At 33.1% G+C, this 26,475-nt stretch overlaps 3 protein-coding genes across 5 annotated transcripts; all 3 read right to left on the bottom strand.

Moving 5' to 3' along the window:
* Positions 1-450: 450 nt before the first annotated feature.
* On the bottom strand, positions 451-3,170 carry LOC139517246 (retinoid isomerohydrolase-like). Its single transcript, XM_071308080.1, has 2 exons — positions 2,948-3,170; positions 451-1,902 (listed from the first exon to the last, which is right to left on the bottom strand). Exons 1-2 carry the CDS (start codon positions 3,113-3,115, stop codon positions 514-516), a joined length of 1,557 nt encoding a protein of 518 aa, XP_071164181.1. The 5' UTR covers positions 3,116-3,170; the 3' UTR covers positions 451-513.
* A 1,441-nt stretch (positions 3,171-4,611) lies between these two features.
* Positions 4,612-7,435, bottom strand: LOC139517247 (ADP-ribosylation factor-like). Its single transcript, XM_071308081.1, has 4 exons — positions 7,177-7,435; positions 6,682-6,858; positions 6,189-6,323; positions 4,612-5,105 (listed from the first exon to the last, which is right to left on the bottom strand). The coding sequence occupies exons 1-4, from the start codon at positions 7,397-7,399 to the stop codon at positions 4,939-4,941; spliced, it is 702 nt and encodes a 233-aa protein (XP_071164182.1). The 5' UTR covers positions 7,400-7,435; the 3' UTR covers positions 4,612-4,938.
* A 5,074-nt stretch (positions 7,436-12,509) lies between these two features.
* LOC139517265 (uncharacterized) lies at positions 12,510-26,162 on the bottom strand. Of its 3 annotated transcripts, none has more exons than XM_071308110.1 (4): positions 25,874-26,162; positions 14,609-14,785; positions 14,219-14,353; positions 12,510-12,989 (listed from the first exon to the last, which is right to left on the bottom strand). In XM_071308110.1, exons 1-4 carry the CDS (start codon positions 25,965-25,967, stop codon positions 12,832-12,834), a joined length of 564 nt encoding a protein of 187 aa, XP_071164211.1. In that variant the 5' UTR covers positions 25,968-26,162; the 3' UTR covers positions 12,510-12,831. The 3 variants fall into 3 exon arrangements, with proteins under 3 accessions (XP_071164211.1, XP_071164210.1, XP_071164209.1); XM_071308109.1 differs by lacking the exon at positions 25,874-26,162 and adding an exon at positions 15,384-15,632; XM_071308108.1 differs by lacking the exons at positions 12,510-12,989; positions 14,219-14,353; positions 14,609-14,785 and adding exons at positions 23,515-23,959; positions 24,328-24,462; positions 24,808-24,984 and having other exon boundaries at positions 25,874-26,143.
* Positions 26,163-26,475: the final 313 nt, after the last annotated feature.

Here is a 26,475-nt window from a genome sequence, read left to right as displayed (position 1 = left end):
GGAATTGTAAACTTCTCTGCAACTGTTTTACAGGAATAACCAAAATGGGGAACAAAACGTGTACCATTAGGTGAATATAAACGTCTATCCATTTTGTATCACACTACTAGTATTTCACACAGGGTGATTGATTAAGTTCGTTAATTTTACTCTGTGCATCTATATGGAATGGAATTCCGTATATACAGAAATACTTTTTACGTATATACAGAAATATTTATGTATATACGTAAAAAGTATTTTTGATCCTGATTCCGCGCCATACTCATAGGCAATCACACCATAATTTCTTTTAGTTCGAAAATGGTGCTTGTTTATTTGCAATTTTCTTTTGGTCCTTGTGTTGTCAGTCTTTCATCGACTAGTGTTTTTATTGCCCTTGGCCTTGGTCTATTCTTCCATTCTTTTTTTAATGTACAAATGTATTTCTGCTTCATATTACTAGTATCATTTATTACTATTTGAAAATTTTATTAAGTTCTAAATTGTATAACAAAAATTACCTGCAATCAGTTAAATTAAATCTGAAAAGAAGCGTCCGTGCATTGTAAATGGAACCAATGACGGTAAATATCCTCTGTTTATAGGCGCCATTGTGTTAGCATCTAGCATCAACAAATAACTCTGTTGTTTCTCCCCGTCGAGAACTGGAGTCAGAAGGATGCCATCATCCTCCCTGGTGGAATTAGGATTAGATATAAACCACATATCCACAGGATAGTGGTTATCTGACGCAAATGCACTGTCTTGATTAGTACCGCAAACATCTTTTTTCACTAAAGCTGTACTTGAAAACAATGTGGTGTCTCTTTTGGTAGCGACGCCGTAAATATAGCAATATCTACGATGTCTGTACTTTTCATTAATGCACGGGAAATCAAAATTATTTATGAATGGAAAGATTGAATTAGGAGAAAATGTAGTGACTGTTACATTCGTTGCATTCAAGTTGATTGTATAACGTTTAATTACTGGCGCTGTATATTGTGCGTTTTGTCTTTTATTAGGCGATCTCAACGTATCAAGTTCATAGATTTTAGAATAAGCAGGATCTTGAAACACAGTTACGTCCATAATGATTCTATTGTTGTCTTCATACGCATTTACATGGTGTGATGGAAAGCCATTTTCTGTTTGGATAGTATGTACATTGCCAGTTTTAATCTCAACAACATAAATCGTGGCTTTCTCAGACGGAAACCATTCCAGACCTTCATACGCATTGGCATATTTCAACATTCTCCCTATGTTTGTATAATAAGCAGCTGCGAATAGAATAACATAACGCTGCGTGACGGAAAACGAATGCATGTAAGGCGCTTTGTCGACTTCCCACTGAGCTACCAATTCTCGCTCAAAGGCCGACTTCATTCTAATAACCGATAGACGACTTTTAACCTTAGGAATGAGACTAACACTCGTTAGAAATGTAAAGTGATAACTAGAATTATACTCTGGGACGGGATGAGCTGAGGACATTGTATCAATAAATCCAATATATGTTCCACGTGGATTCGGGGGATCAATGTCACCAATGGTATTTATAGAAGTGGGTTCGAACTGATATACCTTCCATGCATCTGTTAATGCAATGTATTCATAAGACTTCTTTTCTTCGTTGAATAATCTATACACATTGATATTTGTGTTATCAAATCCATTCAAAACAGAGATCTCACGCCTATTCAATGGAAATGGTGGTGAAACACTTTCAAATGTCAAATAATTGGCAATATCGTTTATTTCATTAGAAACATTGTATGTTTCAGACCGTAAAAAGTCCTGAGAAAAAGACGCTGATCCATTTCCATAGAATTTCCAGTTATAAATTTTCCCAAAACCATCAAATGCGTGTGTGAAATTTCTTTGACCCATCTCAAACATAGCTGGACCTATTCGTACCTGCAGTAAATGGGGAAAAAATATATATAAGTTTATCTACGTTCATGTTTTTTTCATAATTCTACATGATCTTGAATAAGCATAGTGTTTTAAACGGATTTAGTTTAAACTCTTTCGCATAAACATCATATTTGCAAAGGAGTTTAAATTGATCAATCCAGCAACAAAAAGATATAAATCAAAAAAATATTAAAAAACAAAATAGAAATGTTCATTTTTCTATAAAATATCTGAATGTGTAATACGCAATGCGTTGATCATATTTAGACATCAACTGAGCGGAAAAAATTTTTATGGTAAAAAAACATTTTTTTTTTTGGTTCTAAAGTAAAAAATGGAAAACAACTAGTTTAATAATTTATTGCGTCCGAACCGCTTTTCTGGATTTACCATCATCAGGAACGCTCAAAGCCAAACATTTAAAATCCGAAGATGGATAAGTACCGAAAATCGTTGAAGAGCTATATGTCACAAATACCTAGAATAAATAGCCAAATTCATCTAAAGCCAACTTTGCCTGAGGGAGTTGAAACCTTAGTTTTACAATAATTTCAAAATTTATAAACGGACAATTTTAGTAAAGTTTGTTAAATCATGTCAGTACCGACGCACTGACTACTGAGCTGATGATACCCTCGGGGACTGATAAATCGAGTCTAGCTATTTAGAGTAATTTTTACAGCTTGCTAGTCACTGGGGTAAATTTATTGGTATATGTCCTGAATTGTTCTGAATTTGTTGGACCATTTTCATCTTATTTAAGTTTTGTTTTACATGGACAGAACATTCCTTTTCCCTAATTCCCCTGTCCCACAACACATGAAGCTTTGGTGCTATCTTATGGTTCTTTTGAACAACAGATAGCATTATGCTGCATATTATTATTCTAATATTCAATTACATTGCGTATGATTATCTAAAGTAGTTCGTGTTCTATTGATTGAGTATAACCTGAATGTGAACTTTGATTCATACAAGTACAGAAAACACGTGAAAGGAACGTGAATTCAGAAGTTTGTTCGAATCTAAAAATAAATGATCTTACCAGGGAGCCATTCAGCCATTTTTGCAACGGATACTGGAAATGTATTGGTTTGTTCAGAAACACGTCCTTGCTATCAGCAAAAAGAAGACTATAAGCATCCTGTTCCACACTGTACACAAATTGTATACTTAGTATTACCAAAACAGCTAGAACAACATTGAATGTCATCTTCACAAAGTTAACAAGTGTTATCTAAATAAAGAAATTGTATTTACTTATGTGTATGTATTAGATATATAACTATGGTGTGATAAACTGTAGATTGCATACTGTACTTGATTTGTCATGTGTCGTACTTTGCCTTAAGATAAAAACATGCAAAATACTTCGGTTTTAAAATAATAAGAGGTGTGATGAAAACGCATTTGAAGCAAGATTATCAAAGTTAGCCATCTGTAGTCCTATGCACTAACTTCCAACAACAGCGTGTACCATATGACAAGGCTGTAAATCGTGAAACGTTGACATGATATTTTGAGAACAACACATACCGTCAAAGTTTTGGTTTTCACTGTAGTCCATTCAATATGACAACGGCTATCAGCGTTTAATAAAATGCAGCCTTGGCTTTTCATCTTAAATTTATCAGTGTTTTGTACAGATAGTACACCTACACAAATTCCTTTTAAATGAAAACCTAAGAAAAAAACAACATTAACACAATTTTCTAAAACTTAAGCGAATTAAAAAATATTTCACCTTATATTCATCATGTGCTGGTGGTTTGTTCCACAGAATTGTGCATGCCTCTTATGTGGCAGGAGCCATATGTTTTTTTATCACCGCTGGCTAGCCTGTTTTGGCAGGTGAAGAGAAAGCCAAGTGTGTAAATCTTTTTGCCAGTACATAGCCTCTGCACTATTTAAGACCTCCTTGCGACAGCACATGGTAACTAGGGTCTCGCATCCTAGGTAAAATTGTGGAGGATCTCGGAGCAGCAAGTGCCCCAGAGATGCATGCAGTGTGTAGGCCCACCGACGTGTAGACATGCCCTAGCACCCATCAACCTTGCCCCAGCTATGGATAAATAGTTGGTCAGATGAAGATCATAGCTCTGTTAAAGCAGTTCATTTAAGAGAAGGACAACTTGATACAAAACTAATGCCAAGATGGGAGTCATAAGCTTTGGCTAGCAGCTCATCTAGAGGAAGAAGACCTTGATGAATAAATCACTGGCCCTCCTGGTAAGGGGGTTATGCACTGGGCTAGATACTCAGCCACGGAAAGAAACTTATGCTACAGAAACAGAAACAAGTGTTGATGCCTTGTGTGTCCAGAAGAACATAAAGAGGATTAAGTAAGTAAGTATATTCAAATAAATGTAACATCCTTGAAAACTTTAATACTTAATAATTACATCGATTTTTTTTAGTCAAATACCAATCACTTAAATCTGTTTAAATCCTTGGATAATTGCACAAAATGTAAAAACAAAATGTCTTTATAAAATCTTTCGATTAACATTTGGTATTTTTTTGTTTTGTTTCATTTTGTTTTTTATGCTTTGTTTTGTTTCCTTTTGCTTTTTTTTTATGTTTATGTTTTGTTCTGTTTTGATTTGTTCGCTTACTGTTTCCCATTAGGTTGAATATATCTTGCCTTGGTACAAAGAAGGAATTCAACATTTACCTAAAATGGATTGAACAATTACCTCACAACAACGCTTAAATCATCATGTGGTTTTTTATTTTATTTTATTATAACATGACATAATGAAAGGTAAAAACAATGTAACAACATTTTGAATAATGAAAAAAGTATAACAAACTAGTTGGACTGAAACTGGTACTGACTCTCTTATCATTTTTCTTTGATGTTCATATTGATAATTGGTACAATAATATCATCATCCGTACAAGTAGACTAAATTATGTGCTTAATCTTCCGAATAGCTCGTTCGTGAAGAACCTTCCTAGGCCTCATACCAATTAGCTGTATTGCTTTTGGTTTGAAATTAACTATGAAACAATAGCATTCATGATTGGGGTTTTTCACTGTTTTGATGACTTTTTATGGTTTTTCACTAAATGTGCCATTTCTTTTAAACTTTCGTAAATGCCTTCTCCTGTTGAAGCACATGACCCATGTATAAACCATTTATGTCCTGTCAGTTTGTGTAAGTGTAATCCTTCTGCAACTTGTGATGGACTAAGTGCATCTAGAAAACATTGAAATAAATAAATGTTAATTATCCTATACTTAGGATCAACAAGTTATTATCAATATAAATGTATTTTTATCAAAATCACATCCAAATTATTCATTGGAGCAGTCAAAAATCTGTCAGCATAGTCATCTCGTGGTCTATTTATATTGGACCTCTGTGTACTGTTAAGTTCCAAATCTCAAATACCCTTTCTGAAGATTTAATTTTTAACGCTTTTTTATCACGGTTAGCTAAAATATTATTCACGTTCGTTAAATAAGGATATCATACATTCATCTTTAGATAAACTTCTGAGCTTAGCAAAATCCGCTTTTGTGAGAATATTTTTTTAAAGAAAATCTTACAATTTTTTTTTATAATTATCTGTACTTTGTCTTTATTGTTTATGATATATCCCTACACGATTTTTCCATTGACTCATTAAGGTTTATGTACCCTTCTGTAGCCATTTTTGTACGAACTTTTCAAACGTCAATTGTATCAAAACTACAGATATTAATTTATGAATAATAGAGATAGGCCATTTTGTACATATTCCAAGGGGAAACTTGATGCATATTTGGCAATTTGATGTCTGATAGATATATGATTATTGCATGCAGTGCCAGCATTGATTTCCTTAAAACAAGTTTATAAATGTAGTTATTGGTTAAGACAAGTATAAATATGGCCAAAATCAAGTACACCTTTTAGGGTGCGCTCGACTTTAGTGACTCAGCACGAGGTGTTTTGGAATTTACAGGTTACTTAGAACTTTTTGTAAAAAATAAACACTAGCACATCATAGAAAATCAATTGAGTAATTTATGTTTCAAATTTTATAACAAAAATCTCTGAATTAAAGGCTGTGGATTTTCTATAAAAATCTTGATTTATTTGCCACAAACTCCTCTTTTTCTATCAAATGCAATGAAACAGTAAAAAATAATGCTTTGCATCAAGTTTCCCCTTGGAACATGTACTAAATGGCCTATCTCTATTATTTATTATATCTTTAGTTTTGATACAATTGAGGTTTGAAAAATTCGTACAAAAATGGCTACAGAAGGGTACATAAACCTTAAGAATACTTACTAGGGAGATCCTGCTTATTAGCCACGACAACCAATGGTACATGTCTCATCTCATCATTCTGTAATATTCCCATTAATTCTTCTCTAGCTTCTGCCATCCTCTCTCTATCATTACTATCAATTATGAACAACAGACCTGTAATGGGATCAAATAAATAACCAATTATACAAACAAATTGGAAAATGGTCGTTAAATTAACTCGATTTTGTATATTTTATGATGCACAAGAGAAGTGCTTTCATTGATGATTTGGTGTTGTAAAATTTAGCTATCATTAAATCTATATTAGGCAATATAAGTGTGTACTAAATGGGAATGGTTTAGAAAAATCTATGGATTAGTAATTAGAGATTTGGTGATTTTATCACAAATTTAAGAATGCCTTTTTTCTGATTATATGTGCTTTAGTGTCCACCCTAAAGATCACCAACATTGAAAGTGATCGGAATTATTTGTATAACACACAACACACTCATAATAAATATGCACTAACCTTCGGTGTTTTGGAAGTAATGTCTCCATAATGGTCTAATTCTGTCCTGTCCACCCACATCCCAGACAGTAAAACTAACTCCTTTACATGGATTCACTGTTTCAACATTGAAACCTATCGTTGGTATAGTTGCCACCGTTTCGTTCAATTTAATTTTGTAAAGAATTGTGGTCTTACCTAGAAATAAATATATATATAATGAAAAAGTAAGGAATAGAAAGATTAAAACGAATAAAACGAATTTATCTATAAAATCCATTAGGTTATTCAAGTGCCTAGTTCAATAAGCAGTAAGTAAAAAAAAAAAAAAAAAAAAAGTTTGCCTATTTTTCTTTAGCAAGGGGTAGACTCGCATGACATTATTTACAGTAAATAAGAGACATTAAAAATGTATTTGATTTAACATTTTAACTTCCATGTTAACACAATTTCGACAATTGAAGATTTTAACATTAAGAAATGACACAAATCAGAAGATTATTTTATTTGACTAACCTGCAGCATCTAATCCTAACATTAGCACTCTGGCAGGATTGGAACCAGTAAATTCAGATAATGCGTCTTTTAATTTTGCCATTAATCCTCCCATTTTTACCGTGTTTTTTTTTTTTTTTTTTTTTTTTGTGTTGAATGTTAAGACACATAAAAGTAATTTGAAGGCAATGATGTAAACCTCCGTGTTTTTATTAAGTATTTTTAAATCGTCAAACTTGGCCATGTCGATTATTGCTATGTGTCATAAACCATGTTGGAGGAATTGACGTCATACTAAATATTTCCTACAGGATTTAAATAAACCGATTATCATTGGTATATTAGATAGATATGTACCAACATGTTGTCTATTTTTAATCAATATACATGTATACAAATATTTTGTTAATAGTTAAGCGTGTACATATAATGTTGTTTTTTGTGTATAATAATTGAATATATGTGTACATAAGTACATAAACAGTTTAAAGAAATGAAAATTTAAAGAAGAAAAAAAGATCATGAATCAATAAACAATTAATTCATACAATCATATAATGCCTGAGGCGAATTTTAAGGGGGCAGGGTGACCGCCACCCCCTTTTTGAAAAAAATAAATAAAGCATGACAGCCCCCCTCTTGGGCATTCAGTGCCCTCACCCCAACGTATGATAATTTCTGCATCCACCACTACATTATAATGTCATGATACATCTTCATTATAGACAAAACATAGATTTATTTGAATATCTATGAAATCAAAATGTACAAAAGGTATGAATTTGTAAGATGCTTTCCTGTTTGTGTCGTAGATTTTCACAAACAATTAAACTAAAAAAAGAAGTTAAAAAAAAAAAAAAAAAAACCGCATATCAACAAACATTAAAAAAATGAATGAACTGTATTTCCCAAATATTGAATGATTTCCTTAAAACAACAATTCAGACTATAAAATGCATGTTTTGTATAGAAATATGAAAGCAAATTAATATACTTAAAAAATTTCGACTTATATCTCAATCTCAAAAACATAGATCCCATTAAGCTATATGGTATTATCAAAAACATAGATCCCATTAAGTTATATGGTATTGTCAAAAACATAGATCCCATTAAGCTATATGGTATTGTCAAAAACATAGATCCCATTAAGCTATATGGTATTGTCAAACACATAGATCCCATTAAGCTATATGGTATTGTCAATTACATAGATCCCATTAAGCTATATGGTATTGTCAAACACATAGATCCCATTAAGCTATATGGTATTGTCAAACACATAGATCTCATTAAGCTATATGGTATTGTCAAACACATAGATCCCATTAAGCTGTATGGTATTGTCAAACACATAGATCCCATTAAGCTATATGGTATTGTCAAACACATAGATCCCATTAAGCTATATGGTATTGTCAAAAACATAGATCCCATTAAGCTATATGGTATTGTCAAAAACATAGATCCCATTAAGCTATATGGTATTGTCAAAAACATAGATCCCATTAAGCTATATGGTATTGTCAAACACATAGATCCCATTAAGTTATATGGTATTGTCAAACACATAGATCCCATTAAGCTATATGGTATTGTCAAACACATAGATCCCATTAAGCTATATGGTATTGTCAAACACATAGATCCCATTAAGCTATATGGTATTGTCAAACACATAGATCCCATTAAGTTTATATGGTATTGTCAAACACATAGATCCCATTAAGCTATATGGTATTGTCAAACACATAGATCCCATTAAGTTATATGGTATTGTCAAAGACATAGATCCCATTAAGTTATATGGTATTGTCAAAAACATAGATCCCATTAAGCTATATGGTATTGTCAAAAACATAGATCCCATTAAGCTATACGGTATTGTCAAAAACATAGATTGTTGTGTTAATAGCCAAGAATAATTGCTGACTTTATAGACTTCAATGCTTTGTCATTTTCTTCTCAACAAATTTACAGGGTTACAGTTTGACTATTACTGGTTTCCAATTGAAACTCAAAAGCGTTTGCTTTCGTCTTTTGTGAAGCATCTCCATTAGGCAGCAACCATTTGATTTTCGGGGGGGGGGGGGGGGGGGGGGGGGGGGGGCTATGGTTTTTTTTTCTTGACAAATTTTTTTTGTCTAAAAAAATCTATTTTTTACATGACAAGTCGAAAACAATTTTTTTCTTTCAATTTTAGCATTACATATAGTGGCAGCTGAGGGTGAAACAAACAATTTTTTTTTCTCAGAATCAAAAACAAATTATTTTTTTCTCCAAAAACTGGAAACAAACTTTTTTTTGCAAAAAAAACCATAGCCACCACCCCACCCCACCCCCTCCCCCCAGAAAATCAAATGGTTGCTGCCTTAAGCCAAATGAAGATGAATTACCCTTAAATAACGATTTTTCGCGAATTTCCATGTGTTTGAGGGTAAACAAGAGTAAAAATAATCAGCAGTACAGTATCTATACAAAAATGCATAAGGAACAAAAACAATTAGAAGATGTTTTTTTATTACAAATATCTCTTTAACTATACTTGAAAGTTAGAAACTAAATCTAAAAAATTACTAGCATTACAAAATCTACAAAAATGCCTTATAACTGAAACAATTGTTGTCTTCTTAGAGGAGTCATTATCTTGAATGACAAAGTTTAACTATTTTTCATAATTTTGACAGTAATCTCGAAAACTATAAATGAAAGATAGAGAGTGGAAACTATATAGACAGCCAAAACTGTAATCAATATATGATCTTCTAAAATTCAAATACGACAAAATCATTGGATCACCCCATAAGTAGATAATGCCTAAAGATGATGATTTTTTTATCGTTTTTGGCAAAATTTATGACAGAGAGGTACAGTAAGCATAAAAAATTATTAGCACTAGACGATCACTATAAGATGCTTTTGTTATGACTAATATGAAAGTCTTTAATGTACAATAATGACCATTGTCAGATGAACGATACTGAAAGGCTCTTTAAAAACTTTATTTCTTTTATTTTAATGTTAACTTTAGTGTTGTCTTGTCTTTAGGCTTCTGTTTGTGAACGGTTGTTTGTCTTTTCGTTGGCCAGGGTGTTTCCTGTTTGTATTGGATTTGTTGTTTTTATCCACCCCTGGCATCGTATCCATAGTATAAGCAGAGGCGCACAAACAGTATCCATTGGAATACAAACTGTATGACTGAACATTAATCTTTCAATCTCTCCATTTGTTGTTGCATTTTGATAATTTCATCGACATATCCAGCAAAGTAAAAATACACTTCTTTACCAATATTTTGTATAGTTCAATGACACATTTAAAAATTCATCGATGTAGCTTTCTTAGTGTAATTAAGTATTTAAAAGAAACCAAATATATACACCAAGAATTTTAAAAGACAAGAAGATAAACATCTAACAAAGTCACTATAAAGTGCATTGAAAATGCCTAATTACACAAATTTTCTTATCCGTGAGAACTTGTATGCCATATACATCGATGAGCTTGAAATAAATGAAACGACAGAGACAAGAACCCGTCACAAAAAACAGATGTGAAATGATTGCCAATGAGACAACCCTTCACACACATGAGATCAAATGACATAGAAATTAACAACTATAGGTCACCGTACGGCCTTCAACAATGAGTTTAACTCGTTAGATGAATACAAACAGAAATACACCAAACAAAAACACAGTGGACGTGGATGGGTACTTGTACATCATATATCTTTTTCTTGAAATTGTCATAGATTTACAAATAACACTAGGATCTAGGACACGCGCAATGATTTTAGTTTTTTCTTGTCAACTTACTATTCTTGAATAGTTACTTAAAATGTTTAATTATGCCGATTTCACGAAACAGGAACCAGTATGTCAAAAACTGAAAAATTAACAAAGAAAGACGTTTTTGAAAAACGATTAAAATGCCTACATTACAAATTCTACTATTACATTTTATTCCTCATATACACAATTGTTCCTCTTGCTTTATTTCTTGTCTTTGACAATTTATATATTTGTTTTTGGAATTGTATGACGGTCAACCCACTGGTATACTTACTTTATTGACAAATCTAGTCTCAACCCTGTTAAGGTTCTTGCAATTTGATTGTTGTTGTTCACGTTCAAGCACATAAAGTATGGATGTTTTACTCTCATCGGGACATGTACAGCAAATGCCATCCATAGATTCATAATTGGTATTCCAATATATCTAATAGATATAAATATATATTCAGAATCACAATACATTCATTAACAGTCACACAACAGTCCTCTGTAAGTGGTTAGTACAGTGGTTTATATTTTTTTACTAGTTGTACATAATTAAATACATCAAGGCTCCGTTTTGTAGACCGTACCTTGACCTATAATGGTTTACTTTTTATAAATTGTGACTTGGATGGAGAATTGTCTCATTGGCACTCGTATCACATCTTCCTATATCTATCAAGACAGTGGCGACTACATACTAAAAGACCACGGATTATATCCTTCTGCTGAATTCAGGTAATCATGCAATTTTTAATTTATTGAAATATTTATAATGCATTACGATTTTATCCATCATATTAATTGTTGACTAAATTGTTTTTGTTTAGTTTTGTTAAATTATTGATAAGAACAATCAGTGTCGGACCCAAGGGGTTGGGAATCCAGGGGTTGGAAACCACCTTTTTGGACTAGCATTGCATTTCAATGGGGACATATGGTTTTTAGCCTGGGTTTGGAACCCCTTTTAAAAATGACTGGATCCGGCCCTGGTATAAGCAAAATAATCTTCTTTGTGTGAATTAACCAACATATAAAAATAACCTGGTACTTCCAACGTCGGGATACTCTTATTTCCAATAATAGCCAAGACCGAACATATATATAGTTCAAAAAAATAATCGGTAAAAGAAATAAAAGGTACAAATCAAAGCTGACTCCGTGTTCTTTTTTAGATCAAAAATATACGAAAGAATTAAACCAGCTTTGGTCTGATCATTGATCTCTATTCAGAGGAGTTGTTTCCCTTTTATTTACCGAATAAATGTTAGTCGGCAGTAATCAAAACAGACTGTTTATTGTTTTAACATACAGTATGAAATGGATATGAAGCAAGAATTATTAATACTTTATTTCTCTTAGAGAATATAAATAGAATGGAATATTTGTTGAACCAAACCTGATTAAAGATATATAAACGAGATAAAAAGCAAATTATTGCTTAGTCTTTTTTTCATAAAAAAATGAATTTAAAATTGCCCTCTTATCACTGATATTATTTAAAAAAAAAACTGAATGAAGAAAAATAGCTTTGTTGCATTTGGACTTTGGAGGTGGTCATGGTGGACAAATGTATTTGCAGTAGTTTCCTTATTTATTATTAACATGTAAACAGAACAACAAAACGTAGACACTATACATATCACAATGATTTACAAAACAATGATTCTTCTTTCTCGATTTGATTATGGCAGAACTACATTGACAATATAGTCCTACAATGGATTAACATACTGTACAGTCCCATTATATACATTTCAACACTAAGATCTTCGGTGTTTTTGTTAAATCCCTGTTACCAAATCACTCTGGTTGCACGAAGAAATGGTTATCGGGATATCCCCGACTTCCTTCGCTATCTCAAATTCAGGTATCTTAGGTTTAAAGATGGGAATGGTCAGCACTTTTTGTTAGTTTTCACTAAGTCTGCCATTTCCTTCATGCTCTCAAAGATTCCTTCGCCTGTTTTTGCGCATGCTCCATGAATGTACCATTTTCTGCCAGTCATTTTCGGTAAACCAAGACCATCTGCCACTTCTGATGGACTCATAGATCCTGTAAATCATCAAAGGGTAGTTGAAATATGAATTTTAGTTTTGTTTATGACATTTTCTTATATAAAGAAAAGAGACTAATTTTAAATTCCAATACATTGTTTTTAAAATTGCATTAAAAGTAACACACACGAGGGTTTTGGAGGGGTTCATCTGTTTTCAGTCTTTAGTTTCCAATGTTTTGTTTTGTGTAGTGCTGATTGTCTTTTCGACGTTTTTCGTTTTTTTGCCATGTCATTTTTTTGTGTTTTTTGACGTATGAGTTTGAAAATCCATTTGGTAATTTCGCCTTTCTCATTTAATATCTATAATACTAAAATTACGAGGTCCAATTTGTCTGCCGTCATCACGTAAAAACGACGAATCACAGAATTCAACTTTATATATAACTAATATAGTACAAAGGTGTAGATTAAAAATTACACCACTCTAGGCCCTTTTGTTTTCCACGTAATTAATATTGCCAATAATTAAGAAGTTCCGGGTCGAGTCCGCTACCGATACCAATAGTATATTAACCTGTTACCTATTACCTTATATGTACGTTCCGCATCTGACAGGCGCACCACCAAACGTTGTATTCAGGACTAATATGCTATATACACGGGTCATAACCACAGGGTTGACACTACTAAATTGTCAAATTGTTACCTATTGTAGTATTTTAATCAGTAAGACTTTCTAAGATAACAATACGAATACTAAAAATCTGGACTAAAATAAGGCGTATAGCATGTATAGGTACAGTTTTCAATTTGTTAGTGGGCATGACGTAAAACAGCAAAGCAAAGAATTCAACTTTATTTATAACTTATATAGGACAATGATGTTGATTAAAAAATACTCCATTCCAGGACCTTTTGTTTTCCAAATAATTAATATTACCAATAACTGATAAGTTCCAGTTCAACGGGTTCAAACAGAAAGACTTGAAAGCAGAGAAAAACTGTGTATCTTATAATCGACATGACTTTATCAAATGACAATACTAATACTAAAATAAGGCTTGCGCATAGTTATATACTTTAATTCAGTCACGGACCCGTGATATCACGGGTGTGTTCTAGTAATTACAAATATTATGATCCATTTATAAAAAAAGGAATGCATCTATAAAAGTACTAATGTTTTCATTTACAACCTTGCTGAAAAAGATAGCCGACAAAGGTAATTTGATATGGGACATGGAAATCACTCACAATGCTAAAATATGAAGACAAAAAAACTTACGAGGTAAATCTTGTTTATTTGCCATGACTACAACTGGAACACCTCTCATTTCATCACTGTTGAGAATTCCATCAAGTTCATCTTTAGCTTCCGAAAGTCTCTCTTTATCGCTACTGTCAACTATATAAATGAGTCCTGAAATAATGTGGACAACATGTTCATTTATATTTTGCATCTAATTTTAGACAGTTCTATACGTTGTACACATGTTTATAAAACCTATAAGACGATGATATATATCTTTAAAACATTTAAAATTTTAAATTAAATAAAATTCACACTATTGAATTATTAAAATAAGCACTCTAAATAGGAATGGAGAGTACATTTTGAAATTGTTATCTATCCTGGGTAGGATGAATTTATGTAAAGTGTAAATAATAATTGTACCTTCTGCATTCTGGTAATAATGCCTCCACAGACGTCTGATTTTCTCCTGTCCACCAACATCCCACACGGTAAAGCTGACACCTTTTACTGGACTGACGGTTTCAACATTAAAGCCAATGGTAGGAATAGTATGAACACTCTCGTTCAACTTGATTTTGTAAAGAATTGTTGTTTTTCCTGAAGTAAAAAAACAAACATTAGTATCAACTATCCGCAAAATGTAGAGGAGTTAATGAAATTTAAATGTGTTTTCATCGTTGGTGTTTTGAGTTGCTGTTTTGGTTACGTATATCCAATATATCTTCTTATTCATGTAACAATATTCTCCCTAAATATCTCTAAACAAAGGATTACAACTTTACGTTTTGAATGGAAAATGCGATTTTTTTATAGACAAAAGACAACTCCAAAGTTTATTTTCTATTTTCTATAATGTATTTTCTATAATTAGATGATAGTTACTGTAGTCTAATGTTTTTATGCAAATCGGATGTAGATCTATATTCAAACGTTAATTTTTGTTTTCATCTTTTATGGATACACAGTATTATGTAACTTCAAGCCTGGAGACATTAAATTAAAAAAAAAAACAAAAAAAAAGGTTTAGTGCTGAAAAGCTAGTTTAACATCGCCAAATTTCCATTTTGTCATTTCTTTTCTCTCTTTTTTTTTTTGGCATATACCAACATCTTAAAGAACAATATGTATAATTTTCATAAAACAAACAATTTACTTATAATTAGTAAATATAAGTCAGATTTAAGGAAAAAATTACCTGCTGCGTCCAATCCTAACATTAGAATTCTTGCTGGTGTTGATCCAGAAAATTCAGAAAATACATCGTACAATTTAGATAACCACAAACCCATTTTGTAAATTTTTAATTACACAATTCGCTTATATTTCAAGATATGAAAAACAAATTGAAACCTTCAGCTTTTTATAATTAATTTTTAAGTAGGATTTCGTCACCGATGCCATTTGATTACAACCAAATCGAACGATCCAGCTATTAACTTCCAACCTGGCAAGTATGACATTTATAAAAACCATTGGCTATATGGGGAAACTATCGAGGAGTATCGGATGTATGTTTACATTAGACCATGACGACTGGCTAATATAAATAGATATTGATAACTGTATCGTTATTCCTACGATATGAGGGCCATAAGAAGTACAAACAATAGTTTAGGCACACAAGTATAATTCCAAACAGTTACATCATGTACGTGTACAACGTCATCAGTGTCAGTGCTAATCTATGGAGCGCATCATAAACATATACATATCGTTACATCCCCTTTCTTAAGAAAAAATCTTTAAAGTTCTTGTTCTCAAAATTTCTTTAAACTGATCTTAACTCGCGATTGTGCCATTTAAAGTATTAATTAACTTTTACTACAGAACATATTTACAGTCCATCACTAGAAACCCTACTTTTATAAGTCCATTATAAATTCACAATATCAAAACCCTAATCTAATTCAAACTAAAAAAAAAAAATCAAACAGGCACATATTTACAAAGTCCATTCAACGCACTACTGTACATACATAGTCCTGAAGATGTTTCGGTCTACTACGAATACGTTCTGAGGTTCTGATAGTTGGTTTTAGTTCTTGGTGTTCAATCACTTTGTCGTCTACTTGATTATCGATGGCGATCGGTTGTGCGTGATTGTCAGTACTATCTGCGGATGTTTGAGTTGGTAGATCTAATTCTGACTGTTCAATCATCGGCTCTTTAGTTAATACCAAATGTCTACGATTTCTCCGATAAGTGCTGCCATCTTCGGTGGTCACATTGTACGATCTTATATTACATTTCTCATCAACCTTTGCTTTTGTCCATTCTTTTCCATTTTTGAACGGTTTAATTCGCACTATATCTCCTTTCGCTAGTTCGGTCTTATCTTTAGCACTACGATTGTAATAGTTACGCTGTTTCTCCTTTTGAATCCTCTTGTTTCCTACAACATCTGTTTGAATGTCTGGCTTCAATAATCTTGACGCCGACGGTAATAGCGTTCTTCCTCTTCTTCCAAACATGCGTTGTGACGGAGAACTATCCAAGCCTTCAGATGGTGTATTTCTCCAATCTAACAATGCTAAATACGGGTCTTTCGCATCCTTATGAGATTTCACCATTAACCTTTTCGCTGTTTTGATAGCGTTTTCAACTTTTCCGTTTGATTGTGGAAATCTCGGTGAACTTGTTGTATGCGTAAATTCATACTGATTTGAGAAATGTCTAAACTCGTGACTGTTGAACGGCGGTCCATTGTCTGAAAATACGCAATCAGGTAGTCCATATCTCGCAAAATGTTTCTTCAAGATTCCAATTACTTCTTTTCCTTTCTTGTTATTTAATCTGTCAATTTCAAAGTAGTCGGAATAGTAATCAATTGTCATCAAATAGTCTTGTTGATTAAACTCAAAGAGATCGCAAGCAATTTTCTCCCATGGTCTTGTACAGAGTTCATGACTGTGCAGACTTTCTTTCTGTTGTTCCATGTTGAATGCATTGCAAGTTTCACATGTTTTAATATAACTTTCAATGTCCGAGTTCATATTCGGCCAATATAAACATTCTCTTGCTCGTCGTAAGCATCCTTGTATTCCTATGTGACTAGAATGTGCTTTTTCTGTCAGATCTGCTCTTGCACTATTCGGCACTACAACCCTATCACTTTTGAAAATCAATCCATTCTGAATTGTAAGTTCTTCTCGAAACGGAAAATACTTCTGTATCTTTATATCTACGGCATCCTTGTTAATCGGCCATCCTTTCTTTATAACTTTCGAAAGAATTTGAAGTTCTTCATCTTCTGCGGTAGCTGATTGTAGTGTTTTACACCTTTCGGCGGTGATCGGTAAGAATTGAATCGCATTCACAGTTTCAACTTCCTTCTCGGTTTCCGATCTTTTATCTTGTCCACTTAGTTCTTTGTTAATGTATGCTCTACTCAATGTATCTGCCATGTACATTTCAATACCTGGTTTGAAAACAACAACATATTCAAACTTTTGTAAGCGTAACAACATTCTTTGTAGTCGTTTCGGAGCGGAAAGCAAAACTTTCTTACATATAATCTCAAGCGGTTTATGATCTGATTCGACGACGATTTTTCTTCCATATGTGTATGTTTCAAATTTTTCCATTCCAAAAACTACTGCTAGTAATTCTTTTTCAATTTGAGCATAGTTTTCTTCTGTTGGTGTTAATGCTCTCGACGCATAACATACTGGTTGTCCCTCCTGCAACAAGCAAGCACCCAGTCCTGATTTCGATGCATCACACTGCAAAATGACTTCTTTCTTTTCATCAAAGTATCTAAGTACCGGTGTATTTGACAATACGGTTCTTAGCTGATCAAATGATAGTCCGTGTACGTGAGGATCCCATTTGAAATCATTTTCGGACTTAAGCAATTGTCTAAGTGGAGCGGTGATTTCGGATAAACATGGTGCAAACTTCTGTACATAGTTCACCATGCCCAAAAGTCTCTGAACTGCTTGTCGGTCCTCAGGTATCGGCATTTCCGTAATAGCTTTCACTTTTTCGGAGTCTATTTTCAGTCCTTCAGCGGTAATTCTATGACCAAGATAGCTAACTTCCTGTAATCTTAGTTTCAGTTTGTCTTTATTTAGTTTCAAACCTTTCTGTCTACAACGATCCATTAACCCTATCAGGTTCTTATCGTGATCTTCTTGTGCGTCCTTGTCGTTGGTTCCGCAACCATATATCAAGATATCATCATGAATAACTTTCACGCCTTTTAATCCCTCGAGCGCTTCATCCATTCTACGCTGGAATTCCTCGGGCGCTGGCGATATACCGAACGGCATTCTCTTCCATCGGTATCGTCCCCACGGAGTTCCGAAAGTTGTCAAGTAACTAGTCTCTTCCTCTAACTGCACATGCCAAAATCCGTTTTTTGCATCTGCTACTGAGAACCATCTTGCTTTTTCTAAATCTGGTAACAAGTCGTCGATCGTCGGAGTCGGGTAATGATTCCTTTTCAACGCTTCATTCAGTGGTTTCGGGTCTATACAAAGTCTTATTTTCCCGGACGATTTCGTAACAACAACCATCGACGATATCCAATCGGTCGGAACATCAACTTGTGAAATAATATCTTTTTCAATCAAAGTATCTAGTTCATTTTTTATTTTGTCTCTAAGTGCAACTGGCACTTTCCGTGTAGCGAGCTTGACTGGCTTAACGGTTTCATCAATGTCCAACTTCAGTTTTCCGGGTAGCTTTCCTTCTCCCTTAAACACATCTGGATATTGCTTTTCAAGCATCTGTTTTGATACAACACTTACAGTGCTATCAGTTCTTTGATTTTCAGTTTTATCATCTACTTTCGAAATATTGTCATTGTGAATATTAACTTTGTTCACAGTAATTAATTTCATCCTCTGAATCGCTTCAGATCCTAGAATCGGCTGTACATTTCCAGATACAACTACGAATTCTAAATTGTACCATTTCTTATTCTTCGGATTGACTATTGTGATTTTCCTCTTTCCAGCAGGTTTAGTTTCGGTCTTGTTGAACATAACAAGTGTCTGATTTGACGGTTTTAATTGCACAAGTTCTTTATCATTGAATATTTTCTTGTAGTCTTTTGTCGGAAGAACATTGACGGTCGATCCACAGTCGAGTTGGAACTTAACTTGCTTGTTTTGAACATTCATAATTGCATTTATTCTTTTTAGTCCAACGGTATTTACGTCTTCAACAATGAACATATATTCTTCATCAGACATATTTTCATCATCGGATTGTTCGATGTTGTGTACGGTTCTTCTGTTCTTTTGTCTAAAATTCGGCTTGTTTGCACTCGGAGTCGCTCTTCCGGATTCACATTTGATTTTGAAATGATTTGACTTGCCACATTTTCCACATGTTTTGCCCCATGCTGGACATGCTTCTCTTTTCTGCACGTGTTGTCTTCCACAATACTTGCAATCATCAAACTTCTTATCGGTTTGCGGTCTCGGAGTAAAGTTTTTTCTCGGTTTCTGATCCCGTCTCCTTACATACTGGACCTCTTCTTGTGAAATGTCCTTCATTTGGATGCTAGTTTTCTCATTTGCTCGGCAAACGTCTACACACCGATTTAAAGTCAGTTTCGCATCTTGTAACAACTTCTTTCTTGTTGAATTTTCACGTAGGCCAATTACTATTCTGTCTCGAATTAAGCTTTCCTCTATTGTGCCATAATTACATGTTTTGACTAATGTGCGTAATGCAGCAACATATGTATCAATGTTTTCACCTTGCTCTTGGTCTCGTTTGTTGAAACAATATCTCTCATAAGTTTCGTTCGTTTTACCAATGCAAAAGTTCTCAAATTTCTCAATAACGGCATCTATATCATTAGTTTCAACTTCGTTAGCAAACACGAATCCATCAAAAATTTCTAGCGCATCTGCGCCAATGCACGTTAAGAACGTAGCAGTTCTTGTTTTGCCCTCTTGCTTCTCTAATCCTGTTGCAATTTCATAGTTAGTCCACATTCGTTTAAAACGTTTCCAATTTGTAGCAATGTTTCCTCGAAAATCCAATTTCTGTGGAAACGGCAGATTAGTGTTAATTATGCGTTCCGTAGAAATTATTGCCTCAGCGACCACTTCAGCTTCATTATCAGCCATATTGATAATTAATATATATATGAAAAGTTTTCTTCAAAATGAGAATGATTTTCGAATATAAATTGTTAACAAGTCATAAATAACTCACGGTACATAGCGAATTGTATGTCCTTGAACAAAACGTGTTATCCAAACAATGCCGGGATGCTGGCGTCTCGCTTCAAATGTTATTTATAAACTTTTCGGTGCACATAATTCACTAATATGATTTATATTGTTCGTTTGCAACCACATCTGACACCATGTATCGTTATTCCTACGATATGAGGGCCATAAGAAGTACAAACAATAGTTTAGGCACACAAGTATAATTCCAAACAGTTACATCATGTACGTGTACAACGTCATCAGTGTCAGTGCTAATCTATGGAGCGCATCATAAACATATACATATCGTTACAATAACAGTTATTCATTTCTTGAAATCGATCACGGAAATAATATTATTTTAAATGTTATATGCTGAAATATTGACCATAAATTTCCTCGAGAAAATTTGAGGCCACTAAAATTATAAAGAATGCTTGTATTAATGTAAATTTTATAGAGATTTTGCTGTCTTTTTTACATTACATTTATGTAATTGAAGACATATCATCAGTCTTATCTCTTACTTCTTTTGTTTCTACTTTTTTTTTAGTAAGAAGTTAAATACAGGTTTATTTTATAAAATTAAATGTGATTGTCAGACTAAATTGTGACAGTAAATGTTTGATATTTTTTTGTTATTACTCCATGGTATTGTTCTGCAATTCAATATTGTTCGAAATCGTCGGTTTGCACAGAAATCTGCTAAATGTAAAGCCGGTGCTAGGCGCCGTATGAACTTGCAGTGGGGTTAGAGTTTTTTCCCTGAGTTTAAGGTCTTTCAGATAAAGAACAGCAATTCCTGTTCCTTTGCTTGTTTTGCTGTACGTGTACGAATTTGTGTCATACTGTATGATGTGTCTCTGCTGAAACATCTCACCAAACTGTTGCAAATTGATTGTCCTTTGAAGCATAGCACCACAAAAAGTGCGGTTTCATTGACAAATTATAACACAGAATCTTATTGTGGTCAATATTTTCATTTCAACCAGAAATATATAATATAACATGTCTCTTTTCAAGCCATGTAAAAACAATCTTTTTTTTTCTAAAGTAGGAACTTTTTTGCCGGAAAAGATATCAATGAAACTCATAGATTATTATAATAGAACAAGGAGTCGCAGAATTACTAAGGGAAGTCGATCCTACCAAAGCTTCACCCGAAACAACATACAGTTCTCTGAGAATGTGCTGAACACCTTGCACCATCACTAACAACCATTTTCGACACTCTAACAACACTGAAAATTACCTTTTATAAGTAGTTGAAAAGTGACAATACCATAAGCAGAAAACTATCGACCTCTGTATCACGCAAGTTATTGGAGCACTCATTAGTTAAAACATGCTGAAATACCTAGAGAAAACAAATTGTTGATCCCCCGAACTACTATACGGCTTCCGAACTGACTACTAGTGTGAAACTCAGCTTTTCGTTACAAATTTAATCGACCACTCAGTAGGAATTCTAGTGAAAAAATACTACCTCCCTTGTTGTAGACCCTAAAACTAGATCTTTTTATTGTTTGTCCCGTTTTTGAAAGGCCGCCATCAGTTATAAACTTACGGGAAAGCCTTATTGTAAATGGTAAAAAAAAATGAAATGAGAAATAAGTTGAAATAAAAACAAACTTCAGTTGAATGTTATCGTTGCCCTCCTTAAATAGCAAGCAGCAAGTACAGCAGGCTATAGAAGCTTGGTGTAAAATTGGTTTAAATTTTGCTTGACGAATACATTCCCGGAGTACGCCATTTTAGCAGTCATTCGGTCAACAATTACATATATTTTGTAAAAAAAACAAACTGTTAACTTTATATGAATACATCGTTGTTTTGAATTCATATTCATATACTATTATAAAACACAACTTTTGTTTTCGTTTTCTGACCGTTCGAGAACCTCACGAGTAAGCAAGGGAGTTTAACACCTTGCCATGTGATATGAGAGAGACGAAAGATACCAAAAGGGACGTTCAAACTCATACGTTATAGGATTTACCGTGTTGACAATTGGTTTCTAAATTTGCAGATATATTTTGTCTCTGCACTTTTTTCAATTTTGTATTATTCTAAAACCAACAAACATGAGGCCCACAGTTTGACATCAAATGCTATGTAGGAGAACGCATTCGCTACTTCTCATGCGGTAACCTTGGTGTTTAGCTCAGTCGCCAGTAACTATTTGTAATACAAGTTATTGAGTCCAAATCGGTATGCAAACAGGATACATAATGGACAAACGTTTAGCAATAATTTAGGACTCACAAGTTTAAAATGATTGAAACCTTTTTTTTTTTGTAGAAGGCATGATTGAAAAGTCCTTTGTTCTTTGTCCTTTTTAAAAACATGTTAACAGTTTCGTATTAAGAACTAAAAGCTGAGAATAAAAAATCATAAGCCAACTATACTTCATCCACTGGTGTTTAAATTTATAAATTGGAGGACAATATGTATAAAAAATTATCAGATGTTGTCTTACTTAGGTCCCTATCATCCATTTTTGGGTTTGGAAAGTTGAACTAGAACATATTTTTTTAGAACTCTTATACCAGGAAAAATTGATAGAGGAAGAAAATGCATATTTTCCAACAATCTGATTAAAATATTGATCTCCGATTACGTTATATACTACATGTTATTGTTTGAAAATCTTTTAAAAAGTTTTTGTAAAAAAAAATACGTGTGGAGTGCATAATGAGCGATTTTGATACTTTTGGTTATCGAAGTACGAGAGCATTAAGCTGTAAATAACTTTAATTTACATCACACAATCAATGGTTCTGTACATTGCATTTTTCACTCTTTGTATAAAGATATCATATATGTGTTCTGATTGATTTAAACATTATTGTAATCTTGTATTTTTTGGTTGTAAATTTGTAAATGATGTAAAAAAAAAATGCACCTTCTTTGAAACATGTAATGCATTTTCTACCCTTTTTTTGTTAATTAATTTGAATATTATTTTCCATAGAAAGCTCTTTCGGGATATTTTATAAATTGTAATTTGAAACAATCAGCTTGTATATCTTTATATTAGTCATTGAGGCCATTATGGAATGATGGGATTCATGATGTCAAAAACTAAACAAAGAATAATTTAGTTTTATCATTGTGTTCCTCTTAACTTTTTAATGAGTCAGAAAAAAAACATCCATTGTTAATTTTTATTTATGAATACATACACACATAACAAAAAAAAGAATAACATAAAATATCACAATATTATCTATCTTTTAATTTCTCTGTCTGAGTTCAATTAAATATATTGCACAATCCACGTATTTTTATTGCTCCTCAATTTGATGCGGGATCTATCTTTCGTTTCTGTTTCACACTGATTGATGTCGATGTGACCAGGAGATAGGGTTTCAGGATATATATCCCGGAGTCCCCTTTTCATCTTTAAGTTCACATTACTTGTGTTAAGATGGGAAATGTCAATACTTTTCGTTATTTTTCACTAAGTTTGCCATTTCCTTCATGCTCTCAAAGATTCCTTCACCTGTCGTTGCACATGCTCCATGAATGTACCATATTCTGCCAGTCATTTTCGGTAAACCAAGACCATCTGCTACTTCTGACAGACTCATAGATCCTATAAAATATTATAAAATCACAGGTCAAATAATTTTCTTAATTTTGTTAAACAGCTATTATTTATGATTCCTGTAATAATATTTAAGCAAAATGATAATTTTGTTTATTTTTCATGTTATGAATTTAATATTTTTTAAATTTTAAAATGATAAAAAAAAATTGCATATACCATTCCTAAATGTTGAAATGCTGCAAATTATCATATACCAATATATGGAAATCGAACAAATTCTTCTACGACATGTCATTGTAAGGGAAGAGAAAGATATGAGAAAATAAATGTATTGATAAAAAAAAACTCTACTCCAATGTAAATTAAATTTGTATGATTTTGAATTGACGAAAGTGAAAAACTTAAAACCTTACGTGGTAAATCTTGTTTATTGGCCACCACTACAACTGGAACACCTCTCATTTCATCACTGTTAAGAATCCCATCAAGTTCATCTTTAGCTTCCGAAAGTCTCTCTTTATCGTTACTGTCAACTATATACACTAGACCTGAAATTCGAAGAAGATACGTTAAATAAATTCAACATTTTGCACTCAATTATTAACAAGGTATTTTTGCTTTTTTGTATTTCCAATTAACTACTCTAAATGACATAATAATTTAAACAGCATTTTTTCTACTTCCTAAAATTTTTTTTCTAGATTATGATACAAGCTTTAATCTCCAAAGCATCACAAGCGATCCAACTTGAAGATTTCAAAGAAAACAAATAAGTCCATATAAGATCATATAAGTTAAGTCACATTGTTTTACCAGTAAAGAATTATTTCATATCGTTTTCAGTCTTAAAAAAACCACACCGTTCTAATGTGTAAAACGTTAAACAAATTTACCTTCTGTATTCTGATAATAATGCTGCCACAGACGTCTAATTTTCTCCTGTCCACCAACATCCCACACAGTAAAACTGACACCCTTCACTGGACTGACGGTCTCCACATTAAATCCAATGGTTGGAATAGTATGGACATTTTCGTTTAATTTTATCTTGTACAGAATCGTTGTCTTTCCTGAAATCAACGAAATAAAATAGAATTAAGATTAAATCAAATTGAATCAGCCGTTGACCAGCTCACAATTTAATTGACTATGCTAAGTATTGTAGTACCACTATTATAGGTCAAAGTTTCATCTTCGTACTTTATTTGACCTTTTAACATTTGTTTGATTCGAGCATCACTGATGAGTCTTTTGTAGACGAAACGCGCGTCTGGCGTAAATATAAAATTTCAATCCTGGTATCTATGATGAATTTATTTACAACCACTGGGTCGATACCACTGCTGCTGGAGTTTTAATTTCCCGAGGGTTCCCGTCCAGCAGTCGGCACATCTATGTGACTTGAGTTATCATTGATATGTTCATAATAATAAATTAACTTTTGACAAAACTTTGAATTTTTGAAATACTATGGCTTTTCTACATCGGGATTAGATTACCTTAGCTGTTTTGGCAAAACTTTAAAGGAATTTTTGGTCCTCAATGCTTTTCAACTTCGTACTTTATTAGGCCTTTTTAACATTTTTTGATTCGAGCGTCACTGATGAGTCTTTTGCAGTGGCGGATCCAGAAATTTTCATAAGTGGGAGCCCACTGACTGACCTAAGAGGGGGCCCGCTCCAGTCACGCTTCAGTGATTCCCTATATAAGCAACCAAATTTTTTCCCAAAAAGGGGGGCCCGGGCCCCCTGGGCCCCCTCTAAATCCGCCTCTGTTTTGTAGACGAAACGCACTTCTGGCGTAAATATCAAATTTCAAACCTAGTATCTATGATGAGTTTATTTGCTTGTATTAAATATACTAATTTATTAAACATGTCGTTCTATACAAAAAAATAATAAAGAAATTTGAAATAGCAATAATAACTTAATAAGTCATAAAAAAACAAAATCAAATTACCTGCTGCGTCCAATCCTAACATCAGAATTCTTGCTGGTGTTGATCCAGAAAATTCAGAAAATACTTCGTACAAGTTAGATAACCACAAACCCATTTTGTATTTATTTTTATTTGTTTACTAGTTCACTTCTTCACAGCTTTTCGAAATTGAATAGAACTGTTAAAAAACCTCTGCTTTTTATAGTTTATCTTTAAGCGCGATTTCGTCACACATGCCATTTGAACACAACCAAGTCGTACAATCCAGCATTTAACTTCCAGCATGGCAAGTTTGACAGATATTTTTAAATCTATGATTAACGCGTAAAAGATCGAGGAGTATCGAATGTTAAATTACATTGCACCGTGACGACTGAATAAATACATATATGTATTTTCCTAAATCGACAATATTAGCTATATATAGATATAGATATTAACAACAGTTTTCTAAGCAGATATGCTGTCTTTATTTCTTTATTAGTGTATACAATTTGAACTCTGCGAAACAAGAAATAAGGCACATTCTAAAGTAAATTTTTGCGCCTGTCCCAAGTCAGGAGCCTCTGGCCTTTGTTAGTCTTGTATTATTTTAATTTTAGTTTCTTGTGTACAATTTGGAA

The sequence above is a fragment of the Mytilus edulis genome, chromosome 3, assembly GCF_963676685.1.
Source record: "Mytilus edulis chromosome 3, xbMytEdul2.2, whole genome shotgun sequence".
In the NCBI taxonomy this organism is placed as follows: Eukaryota; Metazoa; Mollusca; class Bivalvia; order Mytilida; family Mytilidae; genus Mytilus; species Mytilus edulis.
The sequence above is the reverse complement of the archived record's forward strand: the minus strand, read 5'-3'. Positions and strand labels throughout refer to the sequence as shown.